The 21,713-nt window shown below is 38.6% G+C and overlaps 1 protein-coding gene across 1 annotated transcript in view; it reads right to left on the bottom strand.

Moving 5' to 3' along the window:
* Positions 1–21,713, bottom strand: part of IQSEC1 (IQ motif and Sec7 domain ArfGEF 1) — a 518,962-nt gene that overhangs the window by 205,898 nt on the left and 291,351 nt on the right. The window contains 1 exon segment of the mRNA XM_053721050.1: positions 8,495–9,750. Coding sequence (XP_053577025.1) covers positions 8,495–9,750 — 1,256 coding nt within the window.

The following is a 21,713-nucleotide window of genomic DNA, read 5'->3' on the forward strand; positions in this document are numbered from 1 at the left end:
CTGGAAGTGCTGGTCCAGGAACGCAAACCTTAGAAACTGGAAGTGGTCCTTGAGGATTGGTACGAGAAGGGAGCATCCTTCAGATCTATCGTGCTCATGAACTGCCCTTCTTGAATGAGGGGAAGAATGGACCTATTGTCTCCATCTTAAACGAGGGGACATTTAAAAACTTGTTTAAGCACTTTAGGTCCAGAATCAGATGGAAAGTTCCCTTCTCCTTCGGGACCACGACAAGGTTTAATTAGTATCCCAAACCACTCACTGCGATAGGCACCGGGACATAAATCCTAAGAGGACAGATCGATCCTGTACGCATCCCAGAGAGGCTCTCCTCCTTTCTGGTCAGCAGAGACAGGAGAGAGAGGAGGAATCTGCCCTTGGATGGCTGAGACTTGAAACCTGTTTTGTAACCCTGAGCTATGACCTCCAGGACTAATGAATCCTGCACATCCCTGAACCAAGCGACTAAAAAGAGTGACAGACTGCCCCCTACACAATCCAGAAGAGGACCGGGGACTGCCCATTCATGCCAACTTAGACTCGGCAGGCTTCTGCTTGGATTTATTCCAGGACTGAGCCGGCTTCCAAGAGCTCTTGTTTTGCTCTAGCCTAGCAGAGGCCTGCTGACATGGGCTTTATCAGAACAAAAATTGTCCCTTAGACTAGTTCATATTCTTTTGCGGTAGGAGAGCACCCTTGCCCCCTGTGACCGTGGAGATAATTGAGTCAAGGTATGCACCAAACAAAATCATTCCCTGAAAGAGGAGGGAAAGAAGTCTAGATTTAGAAGTCGTATCCGCAGACCATGACTTCAGGATCAGACAGCAACGATCCTATGTATTAACATGATGTATTATGACATGTAGATTCTAGTAAGCTAATAGGTTCCACCTGGCATTACTCCAGAATATGTTACAGCTGATGTTGTTATTTTTAACTTTACACTAGGCACTCGCGGCTTAGCATCTGGTTGCCATGGTAACACGTGTGATGTTTACGTCACGTGTCGGTGTGCAACTTCCGGTTTGCGGTCGTGATTGCCGGCCAGCGGTGTTAGATTAGCAGGGGTATATAGGAGGGTAAGTTTCTGTAAGTTTGTATGCTTATTTTGAAAACGGGGGTAACCCCGAAACGTCAATAAATACATTGGTATTTTTTGGATACAAGATCCTGAGAGTGACTCCTCCTTGAACCGCACTGTATTCCACTTGGAGTGCACCCAGGGCACCGTGGGCCAGCTTGGGCCCTTCAGCTATACCAGGAGTGCTATTACCATTTTCCTAATTATATATATATATAATATGTAATCACCCTAGACATATACAAAACACAGAATGGAACTGCACTCTCATACTGGACCGGGTACACATCCCATGAACCTGCAACATGCTCAGCCCTGGGTGCCACTGGCACTCACAGGAAGCTGTGCTACTCCCAGAATCACAGGCAGTTAACCCCAGTCAGGTCTGGGTGCAAGAACCATAGGGAAAATTACAAAACAAAGCATGAGCATGTTGCAGGGTCATGGGATGTGTACCCGGTCCAGTATGAGAGTGCAGTTCCCTTCCATGTTTTGTATATGTCTAGGGTGATTACATATTCCTGTGCACCCTTCCCTTGTTCCCAGTTTGTTTGGATTTGAAAGCTTGCATTGTGTGGCTGTTTTAGGGTCCCAGGTATTGGAAAGGACCTTGACGAAGTACCTGGGCTTGTCCCATTTGACCAGATGCGGTAACTAACCTTTCCATTTTTGCTTTTAAATCTTAGCTGAGAGCTTGTAAGTGAGTGCTGGGTTTTCTCTGTGTGTATATATATATATATATCTCTGATGAAGCGCATGTGAGCATGCGGGAAACGCGTCAGATCCAACCCTGCACACTGTGACTGTGTATCTCACCTAACTGTTCATTAAAATAACAATTTATGTAAGAACTTACCTGATAAATTCATTTCTTTCATATTAGCAAGAGTCCATGAGCTAGTAACGTATGGGATATACATTCCTACCAGGAGGGGCAAAGTTTCCCAAACCTTAAAATGCCTATAAATACACCCCTCACCACACCCACAATTCAGTTTAACGAATAGCCAAGAAGTGGGGTGATAAGAAAAAAGTGCGAAAGCATATAAAATAAGGAATTGGAATAATTGTGCTTTATACAAAAAAATCAAAACCACCACAAAAAAGGGCGGGCCTCATGGACTCTTGCTAATATGAAAGAAATGAATTTATCAGGTAAGTTCTTACATAAATTATGTTTTCTTTCATGTAATTAGCAAGAGTCCATGAGCTAGTGACGTATGGGATAATGATTACCCAAGATGTGGATCTTTCCACGCAAGAGTCACTAGAGAGGGAGGGATAAAATAAAGACAGCCAATTCCTGCTGAAAATAATCCACACCCAGAATAAAATTTTAATGAAAAAACATAAGCAGAAGATTCAAACTGAAACCACTGCCTGAAGTACGTTTCTACCAAAAACTGCTTCAGAAGAAGAAAACACATCAAAATGGTAGAATTTAGTAAAAGTATGCAAAGAGGACCAAGTTGCTGCTTTGCAAATCTGATCAACCGAAGCTTCATTCCTAAACGCCCAGGAAGTAGAAACTGACCTAGTAGAATGAGCTGTAATCCTTTGAGGCGGAGTGTTACCCGACTCAACATAGGCATGATGAAATAAAGATTTCAACCAAGATGCCAAAGAAATGGCAGAAGCTTTCTGGTCTTTCTAGAACCGGAAAAGATGACAAATAGACTAGAAGTCTTTCGGAAAGACTTAGTAGCTTCAACATAATATTACAAAGCTCTAACAGCATCCAAAGAATGCAATGATTTCTCCTTAGAATTCATAGGATTAGGACATAATGAAGGAACCACAATTTCTCTACTAATGTTGTTAGAATTCACAACCTTAGGTAAAAAATTCAAAAGAAGTTCGCAGCACCGCCTTATCCTGATGCAAAATCAGAAAAGGAGACTCACAAAAAAGAGTAGATAATTCAGAGACTCTTCTGGCAGAAGAGATGGCCAAAAGAAACAAAACTTTCCAAGAAAGTAATATAAAGACCAAAGAATACATGGGTTCAAAAGGAGGAGCTTGAAGAGCCCCCAGAACAAAATTCAAACTCCAAGGAGGAGATATTGACTCAATGACAGGTTTTATACGAACCAAAGGTTGTACAAAACAATGAATATCAGGAAGATTAGCAATCCTTCTGTGATAAAGAACAGAAAGAGCAGAGATTTGTCTTTCAAGAAACTTGCGGACAAACCTTTATCTAAACCATCCTGAAGAAATATAAGTCTTCCAGACTCTATAATATATCTCTCTAGATACAGATTTACGAGCCTGTCACATAGTATCAATCGCAGAGTCAGAGAAACCTCTTTGACCAAGAATCAAGCGTTCAAACTCCATACCTTAAAATTAAGGTTTTGAGATCCTGATGGAAAAAAGAACCTTGAGACAGAAAGACTGGTCTTAACGGAAGAGTCCACAGCTGGCAAGAGGCCATCCGGACAAGATCCGCATACCAAAACCTGTGAGACCATGCTGGAGCTACCAGCAGGACAAACGAGTATTCTTTTAGAATATTGGAAAATACCCTTGGAAGAAGAACTAGAGGCGGAAAGATATAGGCAGGATGACACTTGTAAAGAAAGAGATAATGCATCCACTGCCTCCGCCCGAGGATCCCGGGATCCGGACAGATACCAGGGAAGATTCTTGTTTAGATGAGAAGCCATCAGAACTATTTCTGGGAGTTCCCACATTTGAACAATCTGAGGAAATACCTCTGGGTGAAGACCATTCGCCCAGGTGCAACGTTTGGCGACGGAGATAATCCGCTTTCCAATTGTCCATACCTGGGATATGAACCGCAGAGATTAGACAGGAGCTGGATTCCGCCCAAAAGAAAATTCGAGATACTTCTTTCATAGCCAGAGGACTGTGAGTCCCTCCTTGATGATTGATGTATGCCACAGTTGTGACATTGTCTATCTGAAAACAAATGAACAACTCTCTCTTCAGAAGAGGCCAAGACTGAAGAGCTCTGAAAATTGCACGGAGTTCCAAAATATTGATCGGAAATCTCACCTCCTGAGATTCCCAAACCCCTTGTGCCGTCAGATACCCCCACACAGTTCCCCAACCTGTAAGACTTGCATCTGTTGAGATTATAGTCCAGGTCGGAAGAACAAAGAAGCCCCCTGAACTAAACGATGGTGATCTGTCCACCATGTCAGAGAGTGTCGTATAATCGATTTAAAGATATTAATTGAGATATCTTTGAGTAATCCCTGCACCATTGGTTCAGCATACAGAGCTGAAGAGGTCGCATGTGAAAACGAGCAAAGGAGATCGCATCTGATGCGGCAGTCCTAAGACCTAAAATTTCCATGCATAAGGCTACCAAAGGGAATGATTGTGACTGAAGGTTTTGACAAGCTGATATCAATGTTAAACTTCTCTTGTCTGACAAGGACAGAGTCATAGACACTGAATTTATCTAAAAACCTAAAAAGGTTACCCTTGTCTGAGGAATCAATGAACTGATTGGTAAATTGATCCTCCAACCATGAACTTGAAGAAACAACACAAGTCGATTCGTATGAGATTCTTCGAAAATGAGAAGACTGAGCAAGTACCAAGATATCGTCCAAATAAGGAAATACCAAAACCCTGTTCTCTGATTACAGAAAGAAGGGCACCGAGAACCTTTGAAAAAAATTCTTGGAACTGAGGCTAGGCCAAACGGTAGAGCCACAAAACTGGTAATGCTTGTCTAAAAAGAGAATCTCAGACACTAAAAGTGATCTGGATGAATCGGAATATGCAGATACACATCCTGAAAATCTATTGTAGACATAAAATGCCCTTGCTAAACAAAAGGCAGGATAGTCCTACAGTAACCATCTTGAATGTTGGTATCCTTACATAACGATTCAATATTGATAGATCCGGAACTGGTCTGAAGGAATTGAACTTCTTTGGTACAATGAAGAGATAAAATTAAACCCCAGCCCCTGTTCCAGAACTGGAACTGGCATAATTACTCCAGCCAACTCTAGATCTGAAACATATTTCAGAAATGCTGAGCCTTTGCTGTGTTAACTGGGACACGGGAAAGAAAAAAAAAATCTCTTAGCAGGAGGCCTTACCACTTTGGAACCAGAGTTTGCAGTACCTTGTTTTTCTTCTTCCTAATACTATATATAATATATATATATATATATATATATATATATATATATATATATATATATATATATATACATACACACAGAGAAAACCCAGCACTCACTTACAAGCTCTCAGCTAAGATTTAAAAGCAAAAATGGAATGGGAGGATCTGTAGAAATAGCAATGGTATCACGGTCCCTGGAGTAACCATAAAGGTATGGGGATGTCCTCAGATCAACACAAGGATTTAAAGCGAGTTTAGCGGTTCTGGATGCCGCAGTCTTTACTTGGCTTGTGACTGGGCTAACTGACACTTTCTAAGTCTGTGTCTCTGTATGTCGCTTTAGCCACTTTCAGCTTACTGCAGCAGCTGCTATTTGTGTGTGCTTAAAGCAATGTAATAGAGGAAACTTGCTTTGCTTTTTCTGCATAAGCCCATACCAATAACTGGGTTATCTCTAGATGATATCAGGATAAACTGGATAATATCAAGGTAAATAAAAATTCAAGAATCAAAAAGAATAGCAGCCCTCCAAAGTGATAATTACCAATCCTTTATTGTAGCCAAAAGCACAAGAGAAGCAGCAACGTTTCGGACTACATGTCCATCCTGCTAGGATTGGTAATTATCACTTTGGAGTGCTGCTATTCTTTTTTATTCTTGGATATGGATACAGGGTTTTGCAGTACTCTGTTATAGCTTGCACCCAATACCTCTACAGTGTTTGCTGGACTTTTTTGCTATATTATAAATAAAACTTCAAGTCCAGATGGAATACACCCAACGGTTCTAAGGGAACTTACCACTGTTATAGCCAAACCTCAACTATTATTTTTTTTAAGAATCATTGTACTCGGGCATAGTACCTCCAGACTAGCATAATGATGATGTGTTTTTTTTTTCCCCCCATGGATGATTCCAGCACGTCGCCAATACTACTTAACATGTGCAAATGTGGACAGGGTTATTGTATAACCCCCATAAAGGTACCCAAAATAAAATGAATTGCACTGCACCATATATCTTTCTATATATTTATTGGAACATAAAGATCCAGACCAAAGTTGGCAACATTTTGGGTTATTCACCCTTAATCATACCATGGTTGGCAGGATAAGGGTGAATAAAGTAAATGTCACCAGCTTTGACCTGGATCTGTATGTTGCAATAAAGATACAGAAAGATATATGGTGCTGTGGAATTTACTTTATTTTATAAAGCTTATGTGGTTCCTGTTTTTAAAAAAGAGAAAGCAGGGCTGATCCAGGAAGCTATAGACCAGTAAACCTGACATTGGTAGTGAGGAAGATATTATAAGGAATTATATTTAACATAATCTTGCTTTCACTAATATACTCCTAAACTAAACTAATAAGATTCTATAAAGAGAAAAACAAGATTACAGATAAAGTTGAATTGGTTTATCTGATATATTTGGATATTGCAAAGGCTTTTGATATAGTGCCACATGAGAGATTATTGTACAAAATTAAGGAACTGGGAATAGCTGAAAATGTCAGCTTGTGGTTAAATAACTGGATTAAAGACAGGGAGTAATAGAAAATGGATCAATATTTAGATTGGACAAAAGTAATTTGTGGGGTCCACTAAAGATCAGTACTAGGACCTTTTCTTTTAATATTTTATTAATGACTTGAAAGAAATAGAATAAATAGTTCTATATTTTGCAGATGATACAAAGTTGTGTAAGGTCATTGGGTCAGTGTAGGATGAAATTCCTTTGCAATGGTATTTACAAAAAATAGAAGAATGGTCTGGTAAATGGAAAATGAGATTTAATACTGGAAAATCTAAGGTTCTACATTTTGGAAGTAAAAATAAGCAGGGAACCTATTACTTAAATGGGACTAGACTTAGCAAAACCGAGGAGGAAGCTGATTTGGGCATACTTTTTAAAAAATTAGATACAAATTGGTGTACAATGCAGAGCAGTGGCTTCTAAAGATAATAACATACAAGCATGTATTAAAAAAAGGCATTGATGCAAGGAAGGAAAACATAATTCTGTCACTACATAAATCCCTGGTAAGACCTCACCTTGAGTATGGAGTGCAATTCTGGGGACCAACTTTAAAAAGAACACTGCAGAAATAGAAAAAAATCAGAGAAGGACCACAAAACTATGAAGGGGAAGGGAGGATTTAAACTACGAGGAGATTAGCCAATTTGGGACTGAAAGACACTTGAAACAGAATTAAGGGTCATGATTGCTTGTGTTAAATTAGATGGTTTTCTAATTTTATTAATTTCAATTAACAGCTTATATATTGTAAATAAAGAAGGATCTGTATAGTTTGAACTTGATTGACTTCTGTCTTCTTTCAACATCATGTAAAGAGAAATTCTAGTATAGAAATACAATGATCTGTTTGTTAGTTAGATTATTTAATTTTTAAACATGTGTGTTTAACTCATTCAAAATGGTTAGCCATCCAGTCAAAATGTGAATTCCTGGAACTATAGCCCCTTTTTTCTCCAAATGAGTATACTATCCATGACTGGACCATACGCATGTATGCCTGCATCTCATTTGCTCACCAGCTATATCGTCCTCAGGAGTGGAGCAGGAGCACAATTTAAACTATATATTTAACATCTTTGTAGGGGGTTTAAGCACATAGTAAAAAATAATTTACAGACAAATTGCTCTAACAAAATTAAGTTAAAATCATGTTACCTATACACTGTAAACAAAAAATGCAAAACAGTGGGAAGTTTATTTTATTTTATAAACTGTTTTCAATCAACTAATATTTAGTGAAATTACATTTGTAGAAAAAAAATATTCAGTCACTGAAAAGGCTCAGATTCTTCTTCTTGGTAGGAAACGGATTCTAAAGAATTGGAAATCTAATAGAGAACCCACATTTTCTGAATTTAAAAATCTAGTATGATATCATCTCTGGTTGGAGCAAGTTAATAGAAAATAATATTAAACTTTTCTTTGGGAAATGGGAAAATTATATAAAGTCATTAGATATTGCTACACAAAAGTTATTTATATATCTTTTTAAAAAATCTATTTTTATTTTGGAAGCCAATCTAGAGGAGAATGGACATATCCTGGATCTGGCTAGTAAGATAATTATGTGCACTTAGTAGGAATGGGGTGGACAGATGAGGGAGGAAGTAGCCTTCAATGCCAATGAGGAAAAAGGCAATGGTTGACCAGATCTGCTATTGAGCTACTTGGTCTCCTTCTGAGGAAACAACAAAAAAAAAAAAAAAAAAAAGGCTCAGATGTTTTATATTTCACCATAAAAAAATTACATTTTTGTACTTACTTATTGAAAAGATTCAGGCCAATCCGGTAATGGCGCTTTCTGATTACATCATTGCTAAATGCAGGTGAATCCCAACTGTTACGAGTTTCTTTGTGATATGTTTGCTTGCTTAATGTTTGTTCTCTTAAGCTGTCCCTTGAGGACTCAGAACTACAGTTTATTGTGTCATTAGAATTGGAAGTGCTATTGATGCTGTCATTGTCACCATCTGAGTAATCTGATTCAGATTTACTTTGTCGGTTTACAGTGCCATTAATGATCAGCTGTGCATCTATATGTTTTGGTCTATGGCGAGATTGTTCTTCATCACGGGTTATAATTTTAGTAGGGACATGGGTGATATGTTTTGGACTTCCTTGTTGACTATGAATCGCTCGTTCATATACATTTTGTCTTTTTAGTGACCCTCTTTCAGAACGATCACTTAAGTCCACTGAACTGTCACTAGGAGGTTCTATTGTAAGTAAGGGTAGATGCTCTATCCTTGACCGGTGATCCTGGCATTCCAGGGACGGAGTACTTCTACAGCTAGTATCAGTATCCAACTTATCGTCCTTGTGGGTCATGGACCAATACTCTTGAGAGGAGTTCATTGATCTAAGTCTCAAGTCAGATTCTGTACTGGATGGTCTATCCACAGACTGTGAAAGAGGAAGAGGAGGAGAAAGTTCTTCCTCGTCAATATACAAAGTGACATCACTATAAGATGCAGTCATTTCATCAAGTTTTCTGTGATCAAGATTATGTGCTGGCTTAATCTGGCTTGAACTATTCCGTTCTATTTCACGACTTCTGATTTGATCTGATGACTGCACATCATCTGAATGAAGACTTCTACAGTTTAATGCATCATCTATTGATTCAGCAAGAGATTTAACCTGTCGTGAGAAAGCATCTTCCAGTTCTGTTATAGCATCTGCAAAATCACTGGATGCTGCTGGCGATTTCATTGAGGTTTGTTCACTAAGATCTCCACATTCAGACTGGACCATGCGTCCGAGTTTTGTCCCATCATTACTCAGGGACATTTGTTTACCTTCAAAGTAAGAGCTATGGACTTTCTCAGGCCCTTCAAAAGAAAACTGCATTCTCATATTGGATAACACAATACGCCTTGACATCCGATTTTCAGACATGGAACTTCTAAGCCTCTCAAAGTTCTTGTTCATCTGATATTGTCGGAAAGCTGTTTGTATAGTGCGTGCCGCATGTCTGGTTATGAGACGTCCTCCATATTTGCGTTCCAGCATTTCCACCTAAAACAATATTAAATATTATAGTTAAAAAATATATTTATTACTAAAATATTTGGCACCTTAAACAAAGTAATAATTACAAATTATGATTTTAAATTTAGTAAAGGAATAATTTGAATTAACAGTGGAAAAAGCACATCAGCAATGTATATATAGAAATCAAGGTAGGCAACCTAATAGCACACGTTTTTATATTATTTTAAAACCCATAACAATAAAAAATATAAGGCATATTAAATAAATACTGGATTTCTAAATTAGCTGGATTCAACAGTAACTGATGCAGTCTGAATATTCATCAATGTCTTGTGAGCAGACTGATACTGAGTGCATAATGATGCGGTAGGGATGTGCTTTATAATTCATAATTAAAGGGACAGTCTACACCAGATTTTTTATTGTTTTAAAAGATAGATAATCCTTTTATTACCCATTTCCCAGATTTGCATAACCAAAACCAACACAGTTATAATAATATACTTTTAACCTCTGTGATTATCTTGTATCTAAGCCTCTGCAAACGGCCCCTTTTTTCAGTTCTTTTGACAGACTTGCAGTCTAGCCAATCAGTGCCTGCTCCGAGATAACTTCACGTGCACAAGCACAGTGTTATCTATATGAAATATGTGAACTAACACCCTCTAGTGGTGAAAAACTGTTAAAATGCAATCTGAAAGAGGTGGGCTTCAAGGTCTAAGAAATTAGCATATGAACCTCCTAGTTTAAGCTTTCAACTAAGGATATCAAGAGAACAAAGCAAAATTGGTGATAAAAGTAAATTGGAAAATTGTTTAAAATTACATGCTCTATCTGAATCATGAAAGTTTATTTTGGCCTAGACTATCCCTTTAATTATAGAAATGAATCCTGATTATACTGTAGCAATGGGCTGCAACATTTGCCGCCAGATTTATTAGTGTAAAAGTGCAACACACAAATATCTGTATTTGCACAAATAAATACTTTTACACTAATAAATCTGGCACAGAAATTAGCCATATTCTGCATTAGTTTCTATAACGAATGACAAATTACTAATAATTTCTATAGACCCCAAAAATGTGGTTTGTGCAGTAAATATTTAGTGATTTAGAGTATTAAAAAGGCTTTGCATAGAAGTTTAGTGGAAAACTTGAGTTTGGAAGAGTCTAAGTTGGATATATGTGAGGATACATTGAATAAATATCAATTTATTATCATATTTATGACATAAATATATTGATATTTTAAGTAAAATGTACTATGATTCATTTTAATTTGTACAAATGACCCTGACTATTCTTTTTAAAAACTAAAACAATTATCCAAATCGGTCAATAATGAAATGTTCAAAAATGCTTCTAGTAAAATGTATTAGTATTTTTCAGTGGCATACAAACATATGCTGTGAGGGCACGTGCACCAGTATTAAAACACCACACCACAGGCATGGTGTATGTGTACCGGTGCATGAGCCCTCACAGGATATTGGTGTATGCTGCTGAAAAACAATAACTTTTACTAGAAGGATTTCACAAAAATAATTAGAATTCAAATTGAAGTGCACACTTGTACATTTCATTTTTGACCTTTATATCCCTTTAAGGTGAAAATCTTTATTTGTGTTAGATCTTTCATATATAGACGGCACAAATGATGGCAAAAGTTCCCCTTTATATTTCTACTCATAAATATAAATTATCCAAGTTTCTTATTTCAAGCAAAAATTGTTACATCCATAATTGCTTTATTGTTTAATATATATACTGCATTACAATGTCAGATCCTAATTAATGTGCAAATCACTGTGTTTTAATGTGAAGAAGCTGTGCCAAATAGCAATGCGCAAAAACTGAGTCAGCAAACTATGCAGAAATGTGATAGAGCATCTTAGGAAAGATTTACTAAATTCCAATTAAGAGTACTGAAGCCTGACTTCCCCCTAACATGACAGGATCAAGTTTAGATCTTCATAAAAGGAAAATTGTACTGAAAAATACAGCATTGCTAAAAAACCTGAGTATATGGTTTTAAAGGGACAGTAAAGCCGAAATTAGACTTTAAAGGGGCAGGAAAGCCGAAATGAAACTTAAATAATTCAGATAGAGAATGCTGTTTTAACCCCGTAATGACAGTGCGTAACCCATGTACGTTGGCTATCATTTTTAATCTAAGGGGCTAACTAGCAAAACCGTGCTATAGCCAAATGCCTGCTGGAGGGAGGCATAATCCAATTATTACCCAGTTTTGCAAATCCAACACTGTTATATTAATATAATTTTGACCTCTGTGATTAACTTGTATCTAAGCATCTGCAAACTGTCCCCTTATCTCAGTGCTATTTACAGACTTGCATTTTAACCAGTGATGACTCATAAATAACTCCACAGAAGTGAGCACAATGTCATCTGACACAGATGAACTAGCACTGTCTAACTGTGGAAAAACTGTCAAAATGCACTAAAATAAGAGGCAGCCTTCAAAGCCTTAGAAATCAGTTTATGAGTCTACCTAGGTTTAGCTTTTAACAAAGAATACCAAGAGAACAAAGCAAATTTGATAAAAGTAAATTGGAAAGTTGTTTAAAATTGCATGTCTGAATCATGAGAGTTTAATTTGACTTGACTGTCCCTTTAAAGCCTTTTATACCAGCTGCAGAGTAATACATGTATTGGAAATTGTACATTTATGTTATTTTTGCAATTGAAATAGCTGGTTTTGCTCAATGAAACCACCAACTAAAATGATCATGTAAATAACTAAGTATAGAGTGAGATCTGCTGCTTTGCAGCCTAGGCTCATTTTAATGACATGCATGAACTAGCACTGTTTAGCTGTGAAAAACCGTCAAAATGCACTGAGATAAGAGGTGTCCTGCAGAGGTTTAGAAACAGGCAGATATTTAGAGTTTGAGAGGTTATAAAGTATATTACTATAACAATGTTGGTTGCACAAAACTGGGAAATGGGTAATAAAGCCATTAGCTATCTTTTTAAATAAGAACAAAATCAAGTAGTCTTAACCCCTTAACAACCCCTGCATGTCATGTGTGATTAAAGAATCACACGTGACATACAGGGATTATTAAGGGGTTAAGAGTCTTTCCAATTTACTTCCATTATAAGAATGTGCACAGTCTTTTTATATAAACACTTTCTGAGGCACTATATATATATATATATATATATATGTTTTTGTTGTTGTTGTTTTTTAGTTTAGTTTTTAGTTTCTTTTTTTTAAAACATATGAGCCCTGCTCCTGTGCAGGACTCCAATACAGGCATATGGCAGTAGGGGTGGGGGGCTGCTCCTTTCAGAAATGCTGATATCAAATACATTGTAGGTGCAGTTAACCCAGCAGCTAATAGCAGAGGGGACTGCAGTTTTAGCCTTTTTGACATCTGCTATGTATTTGAGCCGTTTCTCATAGAGCAGGAGATTGTGTGGGAGGTTCCATAATGTTTACATACCCTAGGTTTCACATTGCAGACGCCCCTAGGGGGAAATATAAGTAAGTGGCTTTCCCTCCTCTTCACATCTCCTGCATAGGCTCTGCTTTTAGACTTCTATAGAATGATTGGCTCTGCTACTGAGATCACAAACAGAAAGTGAAAGTGAAAAAGCCATTTTACGAATGTGTGCTAAAAGCAACCACTAGATGGAGCTGGTTTGCAAGAAATCACATACAAATTAATGCAGTACAGCCACATCTGAAGATTTTTTTTTTAAAGGGATACTAACCCCTCATTTTTTCTTTCATGATTCAGATAGAGCATACAATTTTAAGCAACTTTCTAATTTACTCCTATTATCAATTTTTATTTGTTCTCATGTTATCTTGATTTGAAAAAGCAGTAATAAAAGGTTAGGAGCCTGCCCATTTTTTAGTTCAGCACCTTGGTAGAGCTGCTGATTGGTTTGCTACATTTAGCCACAAATCAGCAAGTTCTACCCATGTGCTGAACAAAAAATGGTCTGGCTCTAAAGCTTACAGTACTGCTTTTTCAAATCAAGATAGCATGAGAACAAAGAAAAATTGATAATAGGAGTAAATTAGAAAGATGCTTAAAATCTCATGCTCTATCTGAATCATGAAATTAAAAAATTGGGTTTAGTATCCCTTTAAATAGCGTACTTTTGCGGTTTAAAAACCGCGGCGATTAATCGCGGTTTAAAACTGCATCCGCGATTAATCGTGCAGCTCTAATATACAACAGAAGTGAGTACACCCCTGGGTAATATCACTTAAATATCAAATTATTAAAAATTGTATCACCTCTCAATAATTGTTTTATTTCTAAGTTGACAAGGAGAGTATTTCCTATTATAAACAATCAAAAACAAATACTTTAGAAAGATTATATTGAAAATACAGGCCCAAAAGTAGAAACTTAATGCAACAAAAGTGAATACACCTGTGGTCACTGACACAAAAGTTAGATCACTGAAACAAAATCAAGTACACCTATGATTTCCAATTAGCCTAATTGCATTAGCATAGTTATCAGAACAGTCTAATTTTTGGTCCAATGGGCTGTGTCTATCTGCAAGTCTGCATCATGTCTCCACATGGAAAAGAATTCCCAGAGGAATTGCAAAATCTGATTGTGAGACTTTACAAAGCTGGAAAAGGACACAGGAAGATTGGTGATCAACTAAAAATCAGTCAAAACGCAGTTGCAGCAGTAATCAGGAGGTATAGATCGATACACAGTGCCAAAAATTTAGAGCCGCAGTGGCTGTCGTCCTAAAATGACGCCACGGACAGTGCGCTACTTGCACAATCCAGCTCTGAAAAGCAGACAACAGGCAAGTGCTTCAGATTTGCATCAAGGCAAGTGCTTCAGATTTGCATCAAGGCAAGTGCTTCAGATTTGGCTCAGAGATTATCAATAGAAATTGGAATTTCTGTGACAGCTCAGACAGTGCTAAGGACATTGCATAATGTCAACTTCTATGGTCAGCATCCAAGGAAAAACCCTTGCTTGCTCTTTGGCACAAAACTGCACAATTAAACTTTGCTAAACAACATGAAAAGCCTGATGAATAGTGGGAGCACATTATTTAGTAAGATGGCCAAGACCAAGATAGAATTTTTCGGCTCAGATGGTACCATGAATGCCTGCAATATACCAAAATACTGGCTGACAAGAGGACTCCCAGTCTCCAGAAGTTTGGCAGAGGACGAATATTCCAGCATGATAACGATCCAAAGCACACTGCCAAAATCACAAAGGAGTTAGTTTCTAAAGGAGAAACAAGTGAAAACAATGACCTGGCCAAGTATGTCACCTGACTTGAATCCACTAGAACACCTTTGGGGTATTTTAAAAAGAATGGTAGAGCAACACAACCCCTCCAGCAAACAGCAGCTGAAAAAAAATGATCTCTGAAGAAGGGCAGAACATCTCTCAAGAAATTTGTACGACACTGGTTTTCTCCATGACAAGAAGGATTGAGTCTTTCATCAAAAATAAAAGGTGGACATGCAAAGTATTGAAAAAAATAAAAGATTTGAATCTAAGTAATGAAAGGTGAACTGACTTTTGTTGCATTGATTTCCTGCTTTGGGGCCAGTATTTTTAATATAGTAAATCTAAACTGTTAGTTTTTAATTTTACATAAGATCAAATTCCCTACTGTAAAAAGTAATGCAGTTACTGTTTGGTTATACAATTTTGAATCATTTGACATGTAAGTGATTGCACTGGGGATGTACTCACTTCTGTTGAATACTGTGTATGTGTATATATATATATATATATATATATATATATATATATATATATATATATATATATATATATAGTAGAATAGAAAACAGCACTCTCTGGACTTAAATTCAAACAGATAGTTTAATAGGTAACGTTTCGGGGAATGCTCCCCTTCATCAGACCAACAACATACAAGTGAAGCAAACATTTAAACATACCTAGACCCCTCCCCCTTGTGAAAAACCGCCAAAAATGGTTGTCATAGCAACCAGCCTTCCAGTGTATAGTAAATACAAAAAGTCAAACAACATATACATCACTGAACCCCAAAACTAAGTAATCCTTATAGCTGGGCAGTTATAAATAGTTGTGCTAAACACATCCCTTTTCCAAGCCAATATTACTATATGGAACATAAGATCAACCATGGAGCATACCTGAGTAACAGGCTGTATGGGCCTATTAAATGCAGCATAAACAATAAACAATAAATAATCATAGAGAATGGGCAGCACCACACAGAGTAATAGCGTAATCGAGAGATGGGTTACAAAGCAGTGCATCAAACCCCATATTTCTATTGTCACAAAATAAGCATACTACGTTATACAACATTTGTACAAAAAGATCATTGCAGTGTTCTCAGTCTACAGTACCTTCAGGGATCATAAATGCCGCGTATAACAAATGCCATAATAATCCAAATGAACTGGATACACCATCCTAGTAACTATAACTCTCCATATGCACAAATACTAAGTAGCAATAGTGGAGATTGCCATACCTAATCGCAACAGTAGCAAAGCTGAGACATCGCGTGAGGCAGAGGAGTAAGCCTCTACAGAGTGTTACAGTCTGCACCGTATCCCTCATAATTAAAGAGGTGCGCATGCGTATCTCATCTGGGCGATCCACCCCTAAGGCACCTATTGGCTGTAGAGGACAAGCCCCTCTATGTGTATGAAATTTGACTCTCGAGTACTGGCTTTAACTGTGAACCGGACCCAGCGAATGTATTTAAATTTAGACACACTAAGGGAAAGATGTGAACAATATATGGAGAAAAGTATATTTAACCCCATAAGTTCATATGTACCTCTAATTACTGGGTGCCTAAGTCCCTATTATGTGTACACCCCAGGCAAATGATAAAGTGAGGGAAATTTACGTATCATCAGAGTTCATTTAAGGATTATGCGCAAGATATCCTGGTTCTGTTATATGTGATCCAGTGTAACGGTACATAGACACAGAGCTAAAGGGAGAATTAATACAAATAGGTTAGACAGATATTGTGATAAAAATGCCGACTGGATCGCCTAGTGCAATATCTAGCATGGGGGGTGAGGAAAAATTTTTTGTACACGGAATAGTTAAGCCCTGGTTATCCATAGTCAATTGTCACTTGTGCCAACAAGGGGAGTACTACCCATATAGTAGGCAAGCAGGGATAGGGCAAGAATAGACGTAAAATAGGCATTTAAGGGAGTGACCACTATTAAAAATATCCAATCAGATAAACAACAATGGGAGAGAGTCATATCCTATCATGAGAGATCATAAAAAACAATGCCAGTCTATACCCATATTCAGACCTCTGGGGTGTATGGTATCCAATTTGAAGATCCACTCCGCTTCTTTTTGTAGAAGACGAGTGTCCCATTCACCACCCCTAGGCAGAGGGGGTACATGATCAATGAGCTTGAATCTAAGGTCAGAAACAGAGTGACCCATTTCCATGAAATGTCTGGCCACCGGTTGGTCACTCTTCCCTTTTTCAATAGCAGTTCGAATCGCACTCCTATGGTTGGCCATTCTCTTTTTGATGTCGTCCAAGGTTTTACCGATATAAAAAAGGCCACAGCTGCAGTTCAACATATACACCACAAATTTCGTGGTGCATGTTAGATAGTGCTTAATCTTGTAGGTTGTATTGTTGTGTGGGTGTCTGAACTGTTTGCATTGCAACATAGAATTGCATGTTACACAACTAGGATATTTGTAAGATCCCCTCTTGGTAATTGGTGTTACTTTATTATAGCTGTCAGTGGGGTCTGTTTTCATCAGAATGTCCTTTAGGTTCCTTCCCCTTTTGTATCCAATCCTAGGTGGTCCATAGTGCTGATAGGGTAATGATGGGTCAGTCTGGATGATCTCCCATTTTTCTTTTAAAGTTGCCCCCAGTGTCCTTGTGCTGGGAGTGTATGACGTGATAAAGTTCATTCTCTTCTGGTTGTCATGTTTAATAATCTCCATATTCACCTGTGACCTTGCTTCCTTTATAATGTTATTTTTGTATCCCCTGCTGAAAAATCTTGACTCCATTTCATTTAATTGTACCTCCTTCCTTTCAGCTGTAGTATTATTGCGGCAGACTCTCAGCATTTGTGCCCTGGGTATTGCTTTTATGAGCGATCTTGGATGATAGCTGGAGGCGTGTAACAGTGTATTCCTGTCAGTGTTTTTTTTAAAAAGAGTAGTTCCAAGTCTATTGTCAACCTTAAAGATCCTTAGATCCAGGAAGTCCACTTCATTATAACTGGAAACCTCTTTAAGTTGGACTGGACCCCCTATTTCATTCAGGGAAATGACCCATTCACCAAAGGATTCAATCGTTCCTCTCCAAATTACCATGATATCGTCAATGTACCGCTTGTAAAAAAGTATCTGTGTGTTGTCATATACCTTGAATATGCTTTCCTCAACATACTCCATATATAGATTTGCAAATGCGGGGGCCATGTTCGAACCCATGGCTGTCCCCATGAGTTGCAGGTAGAATCTTCTCTCAAACCTAAAATAGTTCAATTTGAGACAAAGGGATAGAAGCTCAACAATAAAACTGGTTGGTGGTCCCACATATGGGCATTTATCAAGGCAGTTGGTGATAATCTCCATCCCTTTCTCATGAGGTATAATGGTATACAGACTTGTGACGTCGAGGCTGGCAAGCACGTCACCTGGTTGTATGTCAGTCAGTGTAGAGAGGTCCGTGATAAGGGCAGAGGAGTCCCGTAAGTAGGACCGCATGTTCACCACTAGGGGTTGTAGTAGAGAGTCAACAAACTTTGCCAGGGGTTGCAGCAATGATCCCCGTGCTGAAACAATGGGGCGCCCAGGTGGTTGTATTAACTGTTTGTGTATTTTTGGTAACGTATATAGTATTGGTCTCACTGGGTGGTCTGTAGTCAACCAATCTTTTGTGGTTGAATCTATCCAATTTAAACGTGCTGCATGTTCAATAACAGAGTCAATTTGTGTCTTATATTTAATGGTCGGATCACAGGGTAAAGGCATATAGGTAGAAGTGTCCGATAACTGTCTGTCAATTTCTGCTTTGTAATCCTGGTAGTCCTGCAGGACAACTGCACCACCCTTGTCCGCTGGGCGTATGACTATAGTAGAGTCATTCCTAAGGGTTTGTACCGCCTCCCAATCGTTTGCTGTCATGTTGTTTCTGCTGGGCCCATGTTCCCCCTGTCTTAATCTTTGTTGTACAATGCGAGTATAAGTTTTTATGATTGCATTGGTTGTTGGGGGTTCAAATGTGCTGGGTTTCTTAAAAGGGTGTCTGCTATCTTCCAACTCTTTGCCCTGGAAAAAATCTCCCAATTTCAATTGTCTTTGGAAGCGCATAGTATCAATATATGCAGTGAAATCATCAGGTTTAGTTGTGGGTACAAAAGAGAGGCCCTTCATGAGTACTCTCCTCTCATCGTCATTTAGAATATGTTGGCTAAGATTGACAGTCACATCCTCCTCCTTCTGCGTGGTAATGGGGGTCTTCTTCCAAAAGCTGCCCCTGCGTGTATGTGGTCTTCGCCACTTCCTCTGGAGCGGGTAGTAATGCCTAAAAAAGGCTGTGCATTGTGTTGATTCTCTGTCTCCTGTGGACGATCACTTGAGTATTCAGTGTCTGAGCCAGAGCTAGAGTCCACAGTATTCAGTTGTCGGTGTGCATACGTTCTGAACCTCCTTTGTCTTCTTGGTTGGTATTGTGCTCTTTCAACAGGTCTGAGTGTCCACCGGTACACTTTCTTATCCTTATAGTCCTCAATAACATAACCCAGCTTTTTGTTTTTAAAGGCAATTAGGGCATTGTTATATTCACGTAATTGGGTATTGATCTTTTCCATCCAATTTTCTGACTTATCTTGTGTTAGGATATGGCTTTTAACTTCCTCCAGAATACTGATATCTTCTTTTGTCTTCTGCATCTGGCTCCTAACTTCCTCCACCACTAGCAGAATTAAATCCAAGGAGCATTTGTTCAATATAGCCACCCATTTCCTGCAGAAATCAGAGTTTTGTCTGCCTATAGTGGGTACATTATTAATCCTAAAGCCCCTTGGTATCAGTCTTTTTCTGTGGTATTCTGACAGGTAGATGCCATGTAATTTAAGATCTACCTCCTTCTTCTTTAAATTTGATCAGTTGGTTATATACAGTCATGGCATTTTCAGCTGGATCATCAGAGTTCATTTAAGGATTATGCGCAAGATATCCTGGTTCTGTTATATGTGATCCAGTGTAACGGTACATAGACACAGAGCTAAAGGGAGAATTAATACAAATAGGTTAGACAGATATTGTGATAAAAATACCTGTTGAAAGAGCACAATACCAACCAAGAAGACAAAGGAGGTTCAGAACGTATGCACACCGACAACTGAATACTGTGGACTCTAGCTCTGGCTCAGACACTGAATACTCAAGTGATCGTCCACAGGAGACAGAGAATCAACACAATGCACAGCCTTTTTTAGGCATTACTACCCGCTCCAGAGGAAGGGGCGAAGACCACATACACGCAGGGGCGGCTTTTGGAAGAAGACCCCCGTTACCACGCAGAAGGAGGAGGATGTGACTGTCAATCTTAGCCAACATATTCTAAATGACGATGAGAGGAGAGTACTCATGAAGGGCCTCTCTTTTGTACCCACAACTAAACCTGATGATTTCACTGCATATATTGATACTATGCGCTTCCAAAGACAATTGAAATTGGGAGATTTTTTCCAGGGCAAAGAGCTGGAAGATAGCAGACACCCTTTTAAGAAACCCAGCACGTTTGAACCCCCAACAACCAATGCAAGCATCAAAACTTATACTCGCATTGTACAACAAAGATTAAGACAGGGGGAACATGGGCCCAGCAGAAACAACATGACAGCAAACGATTGGGAGGCGGTACAAACCCTCAGGAATGACTCTACTATAGTCATACGCCCAGCGGACAAGGGTGGTGCAGTTGTCCTGCAGGACTACCAGGATTACAAAGCAGAAATTGACAGACAGTTATCGGACACTTCTACCTATATGCCTTTACCCTGTGATCCGACCATTAAATATAAGACACAAATTGACTCTGTTATTGAACATGCAGCACGTTTAAATTGGATAGATTCAACCACAAAAGATTGGTTGACTACAGACCACCCAGTGAGACCAATACTATATACGTTACCAAAAATACACAAACAGTTAATACAACCACCTGGGCGCCCCATTGTTTCAGCACGGGGATAATTTCTGCAACCCCTGGCAAAGTTTGTTGACTCTCTACTACAACCCCTAGTGGTGAACATGCGGTCCTACTTACGGGACTCCTCTGCCCTTATCACGGACCTCTCTACACTGACTGACATACAACCAGGTGACGTGCTTGCCAGCCTCGACGTCACAAGTCTGTATACCATTATACCTCATGAGAAAGGGATGGAGATTATCACCAACTGCCTTGATAAATGCCCATATGTGGGACCACCAACCAGTGTTATTGTTGAGCTTCTATCCCTTTGTCTCAAATTGAACTATTTTAGGTTTGAGAGAAGATTCTACCTGCAACTCATGGGGACAGCCATGGGTTCAAACATGGCCCCCGCATTTGCAAATCTATATATGGAGTATGTTGAGGAAAGCATATTCAAGGTATATGACAACACACAGATACTTTTTTACAAGCGGTACATTGACGATATCGTGGTAATTTGGAGAGGAACGATTGAATCCTTTGGTGAATGGGTCATTTCCCTGAATGAAATAGGGGGTCCAGTCCAACTTAAAGAGGTTTCCAGTTATAATGAAGTGGACTTCCTGGATCTAAGGATCTTTAAGGTTGACAATAGACTTGGAACTACTCTTTTTAAAAAAAACACTGACAGGAATACACTGTTACACGCCTCCAGCTATCATCCAAGATCGCTCATAAAAGCAATACCCAGGGCACAAATGCTGAGAGTCTGCCGCAATAATACTACAGCTGAAAGGA

Source organism: Bombina bombina, chromosome 7, assembly GCF_027579735.1.
Source record: "Bombina bombina isolate aBomBom1 chromosome 7, aBomBom1.pri, whole genome shotgun sequence".
In the NCBI taxonomy this organism is placed as follows: Eukaryota; Metazoa; Chordata; class Amphibia; order Anura; family Bombinatoridae; genus Bombina; species Bombina bombina.